Genomic DNA, 15,277 nt, shown 5'->3' with positions numbered 1-15,277 from the left:
CCAACTGGCGTGTATTACACCTTGTACTGGTTCATCCAAAAATCAAAAAGTAATCTTTGCCCTGCAATATGTGGAGCATGGCAGAGAGAAGCGGATAATCTTTTTCCCTGAGGTTGCCTAGGCACCGAATGACAGCGAGGTTTCTTTGCACGGTCCCGCCATTCCCCTCCAGACAGAGGACCGCATCCCGACCACAGCCGCTTTCATTTCTCTAGCGTGGGATTCATTACCTGGTTTCAGCCCCTTACTATTATTCCTGGAATATCTCCAATCTTAGCTTCTATTCTGATCGGGCATAAAAGAAGGATGGGTCATTCGTGTTAGGGACATGTAAAGAATGCCAACAAACCCACTTTTTGTCTGTGATTTGACAAATTGCTATTAGTGCTCAGCCTTCATTACCAGCACATCCTCACTAACGGTTTAAATGGGGAGACTTGGAAAACGGGACAAAACTCTGCCGTTTATTTATAAAGAGAGTGTCCTCATTTCTTTCCTATAACCAAGGGGCGATTACCCATTTATTCCATTAAACATTTTCCTGCTGTACAAAATGACGTCCATTTTTCTTTTAAATACACCCTTTGAGTCTCAAGATGGAGTTAAATAATAACATACACCACAAAAGAAATGCAAGCCATTCCCAGTGCTCTTGGATGAGATTTCCGTCCTTCCAATTAAGCAAGAATTGTTTTCTCTTGTCTCTTTTACAACTCCTCCATGTATATCAGGAGACTTCTTCTGTTTAGTAAATAGCACAAAAGTTGATGTTACCCCTTCCTTAGTCATGATTTCCATCTTTCCTCGTTTTCTATGTTTCATCTAAGTTTGTCAGTAAAGAAGGTAACAGAGATACTCCCATGCATCAAAAGACAAAAAGTACCTGAAAATTTGTGACACTGATGCATGTATTAGTCCTGCTGGAATCTCAAAACTGTGCTTCATTTTTCCCTTTTTTTAAACTAGGTAGCCCATAAAAAAGTTTAATCATGGCAACATAGCCCATTTCACCTATCTTTATGGTTAAACTATGTCTAGTGGCAACCCACCTAAGATAATGGGCAAAATTTATGTTCACAGATGGTAAATTTTACAGTACAGACCAGACCAGCAAGGCCACAAATTAATCTCCAGTGTCATAAGAATTTCATTGCACGCATGTATAGATCATCTGTCAACAAAGTGAGCAATATGACTGTCAGGCACAGCAAAGGCATTAAATGCACACTTAGCCTCCAAATTCTGCCCCTTGACATATCCGAGTCCTTCAATTACACCAAGCCACACTGGCTGGATTGCAGTATGAAAAGAAACAAATTCCGCGGACCACAGCACAATTAGAGCTCCAACTCAATCTCAAATTCTAGTTATTGAATGAAAACAAACAACCAAGACTTAGCTTAAGCAGAGCAAAACCAGTTTGGACTGATGAAAGGGACTGGAATTGATAGCTGGAGCTTCACATATAACCTGCAGCATTGCCCTGCAAGTGACATTACTGGAAGGACGGGGGGTTAACAAGTGAGTATCTTTCAACACAGCACATTGCTGAATCAAGAAACTGTTTCCAATTGCTTTTCAGTTTCCAAGCTTGGTTAAGAATCCCAAATTTTACCAAAACGAGGAAGAATCTGCTCTCGTATGAGAACTGAAATCAGTTTTTCTACAACAAAGTCCAACATAAAATAAAATAGTACACAACACAGCATGAAATAGTAGAGAGGTGCATAAAATTGAGCATATCTGTTCTTTTGCATGCTGTCAGAGCTCTAGGTCGGCATCAAACGCTGTGTTGAGAATAACTTAATTTTGATCTATCGTGTCATATGAGCCAGACTGCAATTCACCCTGCTACACTTATAACAGATATGATTAAAAACAATCAGTTATATTAGGCAAAAATGTATTTTCCAAGGCAAACATTCACTTCAATGTATTTTTCTCTGGCTATAACACACAGAAATTCTATGTATATAAAAACCTTCTGGGTTTTTATGGACATTAGCATTGAGCTCAAAAATAGGGAAAGCCTGTGAGGGAAACTGCATAAATTAGATGCAGGCGCTATAGTGCTTGTATTTCCCTCGGCATAATTCCCTGCCTACTGTGTAAACTTCAGCTGAATAATCTCTCCATGGGCCCCATGTATGTCATTTGAAATAATCACAGAACAGTTGCTGATGCTCTCTCCATCCTGGAGGACGGGTGAACCATCAGCAGAATTGCATTTTGCCTCTTACTTTCAGCATTCAACTGAAGGTTAAATAAAAATACTTGCAGTTTCTCTGATGAAAAGTGCAATGCAAGCAAAGCCAAATAAAAGAACAGACAGGCTAGACTACATAGAGCCGATAGTGAATTTTCCAAAGAAATATTTCTGGGCACGTAAAACATGCTGATTTATTGTAACAGAAACATCTCCTGGAGATGAACCGATTCCGCACACTTTTCAAAGAAGGAAATCCCCATGGAAACCTGACTGCCTTCCCAGCAGCTCGGGAGCACCGAGATGCATGCTCCACGTGCCGGGAGAGCACCGCGAAGTGACTCCCACCTGCCGGCTGGAGACAGGCAAGTCACGGGGCCCTGCAGGAGAAGATGAGGGTCTTGGTGGTAGCCAGGCTCTTGTGGTTCATCCTGGGGCTCCCCAGTTTGGAGGCTCTCGACTCCCTTGGTTTCTGCTTCCTTGAAACCCCAGGTTAGTTACTGTGCTCAGCACTTCTAGAAACTATTTTGCTTTTGAAAGACAGCATTTCAAAACTATATCTGCAAGAAGTTTTTGGTGCTTTCCTGGCCAGCAGAAATATCAAAACTCTACCCTCGCACCATGTGTTACAAGGTAAATGTTATTTTAGAAATTCCAATGGAAAGAAAACATCCTCATCTTAGGTTGTCTCTAATACCTAGGGAATTTTATCTGTGGTGTGGCAAAGAGAACAAAAACCTGAGAATTAAGAGTTGATGTTACATCCTTGCAGAGCCTTAGGCAAATTCCATAATCTCTCTGCTATAGCACTGAGGATCAATACACAACTGCCGGAACCTGACTGCTCCGTGAGGTTGGTCCATCTACTGACAGTGGATGCTGGCCAAAACCATATTTAACAAAGAAAAACCAGTAAAGCCAGGTAAAGGCAAGAATAAATTGGGTTTATAGGAAGACCCTTCCTGACCCAAACCTTTTAAAGTCTGGTTAAAATAAACCCTATGATACTTCTCACACATTTCCCCCCCAACTCTGACTAGATGGAACTGCTTGGGATAGTGTGGACCATTCCCTTCCCTCTGCCGGCGCACTGCGCTATGAACCACTTGTCCTGATTCACGCAGCAATCTGTAAGTTTATTAATATGCATGTGCTATTTCGCAAACATTGAATGATTTGAAAGTGCTGCATAAGGTTTGCTGTCTGTTCTCTCAACATCTGTCCCCAAAGTGCACTTCTGTCATGTTCTGCTCCCATCGTTCTCGCATCAAAAAGTTAGAAGTAAGGCACGAATCTGTTTTGAGGTTTGCTAGCGAGGGCTGCAACTCCTTTCCCAAGTGTCTCACATTCTCACAGCGTATGACACTTTCCAATTACCTTTTGGCCCTTTTATTCCCCCAGTCTGGCTCACATTTCTCTCTGAATTTGGTCTCTACACAGCTCTGAACCCACAGTCTGACAGCTACGGACATAACAAATATGCAGCACTAACCCTCAGGGTGGTTAGAAATGCCTGAATTCTCCTATTACAGGCAGATTCACAAGTAAAGGTCACCAGAAAGTCTCAAAACTTAAAACAAAAATGGGCCACGCAACAAGCAGTCAAAAGCTTGAGGAAGCAGGATGAGCTGTTTTACAGAAAAACCAAAGACGACTTGCAAAGTTTGGATCCAAATCCTGGCTCTGCCAAAAACTTCCTACGCAAGCTGAGGCACGTTTCATTTTCTCGCCTCTCAGCTCCCCTCTCTACAATGCAACAAAATAGTTCCTCACCACATATGACCTGTGCAAGATGTATCCCATGTACTTTGGAAAGATGGTAAGAAAGTTGATAAAAAGAGAGGAAGCTTCACCAAAGAAACGGAAAACCCTCCTGCAAACTGTCTAGCAAAATGGATCGCAGCAGTTACCCTGGGTGACTTACAGAGGCATAATTTAAGAGGCAGAATTATGACTAGAAGCAAATAGAATTAAAACAAAAAATAATCATACAAACATTTATAGCTCATACTTTAAAATCGATTTGCATGTTCCAAAAAGTGTCATCCACGCAGATAATTCAAGACTATTTATAGTTTTTCCCAGGTGGAGAGGAAATGCCTACGTTCTCTCAGGAAAACACTGAATGTAACCAAAGAAATTATACCTGACATCAATTTGTCCCTATTTGCAGACTGTTTAGCATACAGCATTTTAAAAATTCTCTTACCTTAATACAAACTGGTCTGCTAGAGAGTCATCAGCCAGGGAAACATGAAAGGTCACAACGTCACCTTCTCTGACCGGGTTGAGCGGTAAACGAATAACGACATTTTCATCTAGCCTCAGTGAAGACTGTTTTAATTTGTCTTGATTTGGGTAAACAATGATGCTACCAATCCTCTCCATAGCTGACAAAGCCTTGTGTTCATTATCTTGACCAGCATGGATATTGTTTTCCCATTTTGCATCATCTGGAGAACATTCCCCATCTGCTGTATAAATCTTATAGAAGAGCTCCACAGTAATCCCTTCCAGGGAGGCTGTTTCCTCTGTAACCAGGGGTGGAGGGGAGCTGAACCAGCTAGGAGATAATTCCAGCTCCGCAACACATAATCCTAGATGACCTGTCAATCTACAGCTGGCCACAACTTCTCTAGACTCCAGGAAAGCAAACATCTTCACGCAAGGCAACCTCTCCGCAGAATTATAGTCATCCCAGTCCTTCCCCGCAATATAGAACAAGGTTTGTATTTTAGGTTTGTTGGAATAGATCGAGCTGTTGATTATGTGAGATTTTAATTTCCAATTAAAAGTGAATTTATTTGTGAAACCAAAAGATGCAGAAGTCAGCATGAGGTCCAAGGGAACGGCCTGTTCAACAGAAAAGGGTCCATACGTGGCATTTAGGACAGGTGGTAGTTTGGCTTTGTATATAAAGAACGAATCCACCCTAGACTGCAAACTGGAGTTCCTCATGATATCCTGGTTGGCTTCTTTGAGGAAGAAGAAAACATCAGCATTGCAGATGTGATAGCTCGCGGGGAGATATGTTGGCAGGTTTGAAAATCTCTGTATGCTGTCCATGATCCCTCCTCGGCTCTCCACCACTGCAGGCCAAAGATAAAAGGAAACAGAAAGACAACTCTAATGTTTGCTTATCATGCCCCTCAGTTTTTCTCAAAAGCAATGTATTACCAGAGATCCATGCTGTTAGCCACAATTATGAAACAACCTGACACAGGTACCATGGAATAACACTGTTGGCTCAAAGCTCACACATGGAAAACATCCCATTGCATTAGCTGTACAGCTCCCTTTCCACCTTCCCCAGTCTAATATCCACTTGAAAGCCATTAATCAAGTACTGGATAAAACAAGGAGAAGATTGATTGGCCAAATCCCAATCTAAGTTCCAAAACTTCTTACTGGTTGGTTTTTGTTCTTTTATTGCGAGATCAAACTTCTGACTTTTTCTCATCCATGTTTCAATATAAGTAACAAACTGGCATACTGAATTATTAGTAGGCAGTAAAACAGAACTTTTTCTTTAGTCTAACACCGCTAACACACAATGCAATGGGGGGTTGCAAATCTGCATCACTCCCAATCCACTTTTGCCAGGTCAGCAATTTGGAAGTTAGCAGCAAACTAATAAAAGCTTTGTGTTCTTGAAACCAAAACTTTTCACAAAAAAAACTTAAGGGGTTTGATAGAGGTCTCAGTGGGATGGATTTATAGGCAAGAGTGAACTTGAGAGAAGGAGAGAAATCCTTTACATGCAGAAGATTCGCAGATGCTTAGAAGGATTTTTTTGGTTTAATACCAGAGGAGAATGAAACACATTGGGAAACCACAAAAGTTTCTCTACAACACAATGGTCAATCCTCCAGCCAGCGCTGAGCAATTTTTCCTAGGCAAGAAAAGATTCCAGAGGGAGGGAGGGATCAAAGAGACGTCTTTGGTTTGGGCCGATCTTTAATTAATAGTGAGATATATTCAATCTGGGCTGCAATTCTACCAGAAAGAAATGGTGGGTCTTTCAAACTAACAATTCATATGCTCCGACAAAAAGCCAGTGAATGCAAGCTCCTGGGACTGCTACAGAAGAAATAAACAGAAACCAAATGAATGAAAATTAAGCAGTTCCATAATGCGCAGAGATAACAAAGGAACAATGACAGATCCTAAGGTCAAAGCTCTTGTTGTCTCTCGCTGAAGCTTAGCAGTGATTTTACTGTTTGTCAGGACTGGAGAGAGCAGATACACAACGCGACAACCGCACAAACAATTACACCTGTTACAAGCCAGATGACTCAGATACTTGCAGCCACAATTTAGCACAGATAAAAGCGCTAATATTTAAGCTATTTTTTCAGGTTGTGTATTTTTAAAGCCTACACTTATCGAAGACAGATTCTAGGGCAAATCTCATCCATTTGACTTTGCTCCACTCTTGTTCTCAGTTGAAAATCTGCTCATTTATTTTCGATGGCTTGATATTATCTATGCTTGTTTAAATGCTTCTCATTTCATCACAATACATCTGCCTTTACTTTTGCTGTATATTTAATCGTGTCAAGGTTCTTCTGCAGCCACTGGAATATTCTTTGTGGGAACGAGTAAATATGCAAAAATATAAAAAAGCATAAAAGAATTCTCAGCAGGAAACAGTATCAACAGTCTTCTCTCTCACTACTCCACATGGGGATCAGATCAGGGTTTCCTCTCAGCTCCACAAGCAAATGCAATTGCAGAGCAGCTGCCATGCAATCGCCTCACTTGGGTGTCTTCTCGTTTCTTATGCCCATGCATAAACATTTCAGCCCATCTCTCATAACACACCAGTGCGGGCAACACCCTCCCCCGGCTGCACACAGCCACAGACCTGGGCACCCAGCTGAAATGCAGAAACCCAGATGATGAGAAACTTTATCCTCCCTTCCCCGTGTGAGCACTGACCTGGCCCAGCTTGCTATGGTATCACAGCTCACATAGGGTTCTAGTGGAGAAAATTGACTTTAGTCCTTCCCTTCCACATCTCTTTTCATTCAGATGTGAACAATGGGCAGCTGGCACACTCCCTACAGCATGCAGAAACTGAAGATTTCTATGGAAAGTCATAGAGTGTGAGTGGTAATAAGCAATTCTGGAAGAAGATGGAGGTAGTCTCTCCAGACAAGAGGCTAACCAAGCTACAAGCAGTGTAAGAGGCAGGAGGCACAGGTGAGAGACACCATGGAAAGCAGTAGGTGCTGTGTAGCAGAGACGGACACCACTGCCTGTTTAGCACCGTGCACAGGAGGCTGCACAAGGCAAGGAACCCACAGCAACCTACAACAGGGATGGAGGCAAAGAGCAGAGGCTGGTGACCACCATTTAGCAGGGGTCAAACAATGCCCCACTACCGCTTGCTGTGCTGCTCTGTGGGAGCCCCAACACTTTTATCCCACCACTGAACAAGGATTTTTTTGGTTTAATACCAGAGGAGAATGAAACACATTGGGAAACCACAAAACTGAACAACAAAGTGCTCGGGAAACACACTGTGGGTCAAACCTCGTCCTGCTCAAAGGAGGAGGAGAAGGGAGAAAGGAGAAGATCAATGCCAATTCTAGAAGCAAAGTCACCAAGGGATGTTTTAGCAGCTCCATTACTGCTCTGCTATTTATAGAGCACCTTGACACGGCATGGCTTGCTGTGCCGTTGTGCAATTGCACAACTCAGTTGCTGAAAGTGAACTTTGCTCCTGTGAAAGCCAAGGCAGGAAAGGGAGGAAGAGTGCTGTTTCTTCGCTGAGAAGTCAAATGCAGACAAGCACCTTCCTGGATTAATTGTAGATAAATCAAACTACATTTGAAAGCAATACTTTTGAGAAGTTGCATTTATCATAAAAATTGTGCAGCTGTACAGCTAAGCAAAGGACACACAGCAGCAAGAGTACCCTCTGACTTCTGGGAGAAGAGCTAAAATTTGCCTTCTCCCAAGACACACAAGATTGCAGAGGAGATTTAAACACTGACATAGTTCCTGAGCCTAAAGAGGAACCAAAACCGAGTCAAGGCTTAAATGCATTTGTGTTTACATTATAGGACTTCCCCCCTCCATCCTTTATGCAGATATTTTATCTCTCTCAAGCAGTGATTTACAGGAAGTTTAAAAGGTATGTTTTTCCCTCTCCTCCATTTCATTACAGTGGCAACATTCAGTGCCTCTTCTCAGAACTCGTACGAGGACTAGGATACCAGCCTGCTGTAACTCAAACAAAATGAGACACAAATTTTGTCTGAAAGCTTATATGGGAAGCCATAAACACCAGCAGACAGGGCTGGGCTTTGTCCTAGAACCAGCCTGCAACAAAATATGATATCTGAATTTAGCAGCATTTTATGACGCTGTAGGAACATCTAAAAAGAAATACTTCATACAATGTCAGGCCAACACCCCGCCTTTTTAATTCGGCACGTCAGCACCACAGCATCAATCTCCTTAGAGGAACAATCAGAAACGGGACACATTTCCAGCTTTCTGGTGTGCAGCAACGCGACTAATAAATCACCTGCTCCTTTAATAACCACTCCAGCAAGATCTAAAGAGGGCAGAACATTAGATTAGAGCATGGGTTAGTTCTAATTACATAACAAAAGAGAGCAAGAGTTGAAGAAAAGTAAATGGAGGCCAATTGAGCATCCCCAGAGCCCAGTGCTATCTCAAAGGCTCAACACAGTCTGTTTCTCAGACTACTGTGGCACTGGGGGCATTGAGGGGAGACATATGGAAATAACACATTGTTGGACATGACTTGAGATATTTAGCTTGAATTTCTAAAATAACTTTTACCTTGTAATAGTTTTTCAGCAGGTGCTTTGCCCCTTTTAAAACACTTATTTGGACTAGCCAAATACCAAGACCCCTAGAGCAACAGGTCAACTTGTAAAATCTCATCACTCCCATTTTATGCCAAAACCCCTCTCTCCAGAGTTGGGCAATAGCCTCATAGCCCAGTTCATCCTGCAAACTCTGAGAGTGCAGACGGAAAGGAAGCACCCCTGTGATGTTCCTGAAGAGCACAGAGAGAGAGGAAGCCACCGTGCACAAAACCAACCATGCAATGCTGTGCATCAGGGAGATGCCCCTTCCTGGTCCTTACTTTGACCAGTTCAACCTCAGATGAAGCTCCCCTTCTGTTGTCTTGATAATTTTTTATTTAACTATAATATTATCCATCACTTTTGTTTTTAATCTCACTTGGCCCTGGACTGGTGCCACAAAAACCAGCACAGGACTAAGGCACATGCAAAGCCGTAGCTTTAGGTCACACTGTGCAATAAAAATCTGCCATTCATGTAAGTCAAGATTTCATCCAAGCTACATTTCTTAGATTTCACACATTTTAATAAGAAGTGAAACAAGTATCCTACTAGAAGGTAGTGGTGGCAGTGGCAGGTCAGTGTTAAAAACTGATGTATCTACGTTAAGCTGTAGTAAGAGGAAAGACTTTAAAGTTAATAATTTTGTAACTAAAAAGGAAAGTAACTCCTGTTGGAGCATAAATCCAAATTTCACATCTAAATCTTCCCTCTACTTTAGCTAACTGCTTAACAGGAGCCAAGTCTTCCATAAGCCCTCCGTAATTCTGAAGTTGGAGATGCGAGGGACAAGAAGCATTTAAAACTGTAACTTTTTCAATATCCTGTTTCCCTGAAAACAAACAAGAAAGCCAGTCCTGCACCTGTGGAAAAACTGTGAAAATGTTAAAATTCATCTTTCCTGCAGCATCATCAGAATTGTAGCGTGAGATCATACAGACACTCCTCTTTGTAAAAGAGGAATAATTTCAAGTAATGCAGTGCCAGTAAGTACTATGATGTTATCCATGACTCATACAGAGGCAATCAATGGCTTGTCTGTATAGGAGAAAAATCACCAGCCCTTCCCACCAGCCCTCACTAAAGACCATAAAGACCAAACTACACATGTACATTATTCCACTATAAAAATGGCTCTATTCATAATAATTATTTTGCTCTGGAAATGCAGGCATTATCCTTGAATAAAAACACACTGTATCCCAGAATAGGGTGTCTACACAAGGAAAGCTATTCTGGAACTGATAAATTATAGAAGAATAATTAATTCTGTACCAGCTGTGTAGGTCACTTTCTTTCATACATGCAAGGGGTAAGACCTGATGCTGTTTAGGGACCCCAGCCGTGAGAGGTTGTGCAAGGTGATTTGGCCTGGCTACAGCTGGGGAAACTCTGACTCTTAATCCTGGCAGCAGGAAAATGAGGATGACGACTACAGTGTGAAAATCTACCACGAGTTTAGATCTCATTTGAGCACTGTGAGTGGGATAAGTTTGGGTTATGCGAGGATTTAAGAAGCCTAGATGAACACCCACCTCGTGCTCTCCCCGACTCATTCAAAATTTAATAAAATAACCATGAAAGGAGGATGTCACTGTTTACTTCCCACATGCAGGGTCCATCCTGTGACTCATCTCCTCAGTTTTACATTAGGGAGGAAAAGGAGGAAAAAAACCCTCCATAGTCCCACTGAGGAACAACTTCCATCACCTACCATTCAAAAACAGGCCTTACTCCTTCAGTACTTGAGGTAGTTATACAGTGAACCACACTGGCACAGAAAAAAAACCCGTAACAACAGTCTTTTCAACTGTAACAGATAATTTGAAGATATAAATGACACTGTAAGAAAGAGCTAAGAAGAGTTCCCAATACTTTTTTAACATTAAAGTCAGCCCAGAAGCTGTCAACATATAAAAAACTGTAGCATGAGAAAAGATGATAGGATCCCTTTAAGCTTTTCTCATTCTCACTTCTTCTTATCCTAGTTTGATGTAAGGATAGAACTTGATGTAGGACTCACAATCAGTTTACAGTCCTTACGTTCAATCTTGATTACACATTTGTGGAGACAGAGATTCGCTTGCAAAACATTGCTAGTTGGGTAGCTTGTTTGGAAAAACAAGAAAAAGGATGTAATTTAAAAAAAAAAGAAGTCTATTTAATCCAAACATCTAAAACTGAAGAGAGGTTAATTAACTTTTGTAGGCTCTAGACAATGTCTTATGTACTTATCTTCAAATGTCTCAGTCAAACTTCTGTTACCCAAGCTTCACTGCAGCTACACGTTCTGGCCGCCCTCCGCAGGAGTCACCCCATCTCATTTTAGATAGGTATCTAAGCCCAGGACACACTCCAGCCTCCCCTTCAGTAAATCACAGAAAAGGGTATCTCCAGAATTGATTCATCCTCTCCTAGACACTTATATCTTAGGGGTGATAAATCACCTTTGGGAGGAGCCTATTCCTATCCATTAACTTGATTGCTAAAGGTGGCCAGAGCAGACCTGCATGCTGGAGGTTTAGATGTCTATGGGCAAAGAAGTCCTGACCTGTCAGATCTGATGGCTCACTCTTCACTAAAGCTTCTCTTCCCACTCTGCATGTCTATGTTTGCCCATTGCTCTGCTTCCAAAAAGCTTGAAAGCAACATCTCAGGCCTCATAAATCTTTTGTCTACTAAAATACATTTTTCAGTGCAAAATTAAACCATGCATACGAATGGAACCCCTGATCAGGCCACAAGTTCAGTAATAAATTGTATTATTGTGTTCCAAAGCCAGTCAAGTGCTTTGCCTGCTTACCGTTGCCAAAAAATTAAGTTGGATGTGGAAGTTTCTGAGCTGGTGCTTACTACAGTTTTTAGCTTGCATGCATTTTGCACAGTCACCCACAGTGAAAGACATACATACAGCAAGGCCACCTACAGATCATAATAAAACCATACTGTCTGAAAGGCTGCCTATAAATCTTATTAAAGTAATCCCTTCCCTGAACCCAGATTATTACATTCACCTTTATGGTAGAATAAAAATTAATTTTCTCAGCTATAATAAGTGTATGATAAGAAGGCATCACTTGGGACTAAATAAAGATTATAATTAACTCCAACTGAATAAATCTAAATTTAGCTTGGACTAGCAATTTGTTTTCATACATTTTCCTCTACGACTGAGTGAATAGGTACAGCAGGATTAGCATCCCATGCCAGTTCCAGCACTGCTGGCACAGAAAGGAGTGAGGCAGAGTGTAATCCAATACCCAAAAGGCCTGAAGATTAATTCAGGGTTCTCTATCAGAAAAAGTTTGGGAAACTGGAGAAAAACAAAAAGGCTCAAAACTGCCATTAGTCCGGCAAGGAAAGCATGTGAAGTGTTGGACTCCAGAGAGAATACTGCTCGCTGCACTCCCTAAATCAGCGTTATGCAAAGACAGGACCTCTGCCACGAGCTGCTGAGAGCATGTTTAGGGGAAGCATCCTCTTTGCTTGCCTCATCTTACTCTTTCCTACCGACTATCTGCTTTTGGGTGCTATCAGAAACAGGCTGCTGGGCCAGACGGATCTGTGCTCTGACCTGGTATGGCCATTCTTACTCTGTGCTCCCTCATCTGCGACACCTCAGAGGTGATCCCTAAAGCAATTGCAAAACAAGACGACACAACATTACACAAGCACATGCAAGCACACAAACAAAATGGGATAAAGTAAACGCATCGAACAAATACACAAAGTTTACCCTGATTTTTTTTTTATTTAGTTGAAAATAAAAACCCTTATAGCAGCACTATACCCAGCAGATTAGAGAGTTGTGGTTTGTTTTTTTTTTTTCCCAAGGAAACAAGGCTCTACTTATAAAAGGTTGAGGAACTGCCTCGTTAAGCCACTACCTCATTATTTGTCATTCTCTGGGAAGGAGGAGTTCAGCCTTGTTTATCAAAATAGACTACATATTTATCCGTTCCAGGGAATAGCATGCAACCCAAGCAATAAAGCTACTGTGCGTCCTCCTCTGATTTCCGTGCTCGCCCATGCAGACATCGGATAAGAAGATTTTATCAGGTATAAAGCTACAGCTGAACCATTATCATTACAGCAGAATGGTTCTCCAAGCAGGTATGTTTCTTTCCAAAGACTGGAGTTCTTTTACCTTAAAGGTGACACAGTCCGAAACAAAAAATTTTTTAGGATGAAATAAGAGTATGTATGGATGAAATAAGAGTATGTATATAATGCACTACACCACTATAACAACCTAAATTCACCTCTCATGAGGGTTTAACTTTCCTAGACATGACACCCTTCTGCTGCCCCAGCACCATCATTTCTTTTTGAGAACTACCAGACTTGAGCACAATTCCTGCCCAAATATGAAACTGCGCAAAATTATGCTGTCCGAACCTGAGCAGTGCAAATTCCTCCTTAATCATTGACACTGGACATTATAGTTAAATTTGTCACAGCTTCTAAGCCAAAGATCCAGCATCTCTATAGGTTATAAAGTGGAAATTTTATTCCACCAGGGAGAAGAGAGATCCCCTTTCCTCCAAATGCTACCATCATGTCAAGGCCTGGAAGGACCTGAGATACAGGACATTAAACCTGTGGCATCTGTAACTGTAGAAAGGCTATTTCAGGTAAGTTTTAGAGGCTTTTATTGCTCCCTCTGAACCCTGTACAGCAGGAAACATGGTAGCTAAGGCACCTGGTTTTACGGGCTGGAGTAACAGAAAAAATAGTCACAATAAAAAAATTTTAAAAACTCTTTAAACATCCCTAAAATAGCTTTTCTTGAAACATACTGGGATGGTTTCACCGTCTGTGAGTAATGTGCCCATCCCCATACCCCATAAAATCTTTATGTCATCACGTATTCTATTTATTCATCTCTGCCCTCACTCTCACATGTATGCTTCTGGCCAAAGTCTTCGTTGTTAAAAACATTTATTCTAATGTGTCTGATAGAAAAAGCTAGAAGTTTGATAAAATATATTCCCGTAGTACTACCTACATGTTGTGCAGAAGCACTATGTGGTCCCATCCACGGACCGTAGAAAGCACAAGTTAACGGTGTTCCTAAGCCAGGTGTTCACGGCCTCCCAGGGCCAGTGAGTTCTTGCCCAAATCTCCTGCATGTAAAATATTCTTTTCCTTAAGGAGAAGGGGATCATTCCAATGGGTGAAGGACACAGAACAAATACTGAGGGTGAATCTATAGAGAAAAAGTGTGAGCAGGAAGAGAGCACAGGGACACCGAACACTCCCTCTCCAAAAACCAAGCAGAAATTAGATGAGACATTCACAGGGTTTCTCCTTCGAGTCTCCACCAGCTGTTTGCAGCTCCCACCTCCTCTGACAGAGGCAATACAGGTATTTGCAGAACTAAGGTTTTCCAGCCCAGACTAATTCCCTGAGTGCTAGAAGGGAGTCTTCCTCCATATCACACTCAGCACGGCCAAGGCCACCTGGGTGCAGATAACTGACAAAGCTGCTTTTAACTGCCCAAACCTCAGTGCAGGGAGGGTGCCCAAGAGAGGAAATCCCCCATGAGTTTTCTCATTTAATGTGGCTGTTGCAATCGCTCAGGTTGCTCTGCTGGGCTGATCACTGGCCTAATTTGCCATTTTAGTTTCGATCAGGGGTGTTGATATGGCGGTTAAAAGTCACAGGCTGCTCTTGGCGAGTTTCTCTGCATCTCTCATACAACAGCAACAGGGAAATTATCCTGCCAGTTACAATTAGAGGCATTAGCACAGTGGCTAAAGGTCACGAATTCATCAGCTGAAAGAACTGAATGACAGAGCCACTATTGCAAGCTAAACTGAAGTTTAAAAACACCTGATTAATCAAGGAGAGTTTCTATTCTGGTTACCTGGAGGGGAGAGACAACTGCTAAAGCCATGCACACACACACAGAGGTTTTGCATGACCTGCCGCGTGGTGGGCAGAAAGCCCATAAACACAAACCATGAACACCACAACCTGCCTGAAGGTGCCTCCCCCAGGTGTGAGCAGCGTTGGGATTTCCTAAAACCTCCTTCTCCCTTCCAGACACCCCTCAGCAGGCCGGAGGTGGAGATGCCAAAACCAGCCTTGAAAACCAGGGCACCACCAACTCAGGAAGGGTGATTTGCACATCCAGGAAGCACAACTGCTATGTGGGGAGTCAAGAGGCACAGCCACCCCCGGTGAAACTAAGCCGGTAACAGTCCCAGGGGCCACAGCA

General features: G+C 42.2%; 1 protein-coding gene across 2 annotated transcripts in view; it reads right to left on the bottom strand.

The window, feature by feature from the left end:
* The window catches only part of TMEM132B (transmembrane protein 132B), a 259,222-nt gene that overhangs the window by 182,530 nt on the left and 61,415 nt on the right, over positions 1-15,277 (bottom strand). The window contains exon 2 of one of the 2 annotated variants that reach the window (XM_075516385.1): positions 4,416-5,295. The exons of the other annotated variant lie outside the window; for it this stretch is intronic. Coding sequence (XP_075372500.1) covers positions 4,416-5,295 — 880 coding nt within the window. The remainder of the gene's footprint in view (positions 1-4,415; positions 5,296-15,277) is intronic. 2 annotated transcript variants of the gene reach the window in all.

This window comes from Mycteria americana, chromosome 13 (assembly GCF_035582795.1).
Source record: "Mycteria americana isolate JAX WOST 10 ecotype Jacksonville Zoo and Gardens chromosome 13, USCA_MyAme_1.0, whole genome shotgun sequence".
Classification (NCBI taxonomy): Eukaryota; Metazoa; Chordata; class Aves; order Ciconiiformes; family Ciconiidae; genus Mycteria; species Mycteria americana.
The sequence above is the reverse complement of the archived record's forward strand: the minus strand, read 5'-3'. Positions and strand labels throughout refer to the sequence as shown.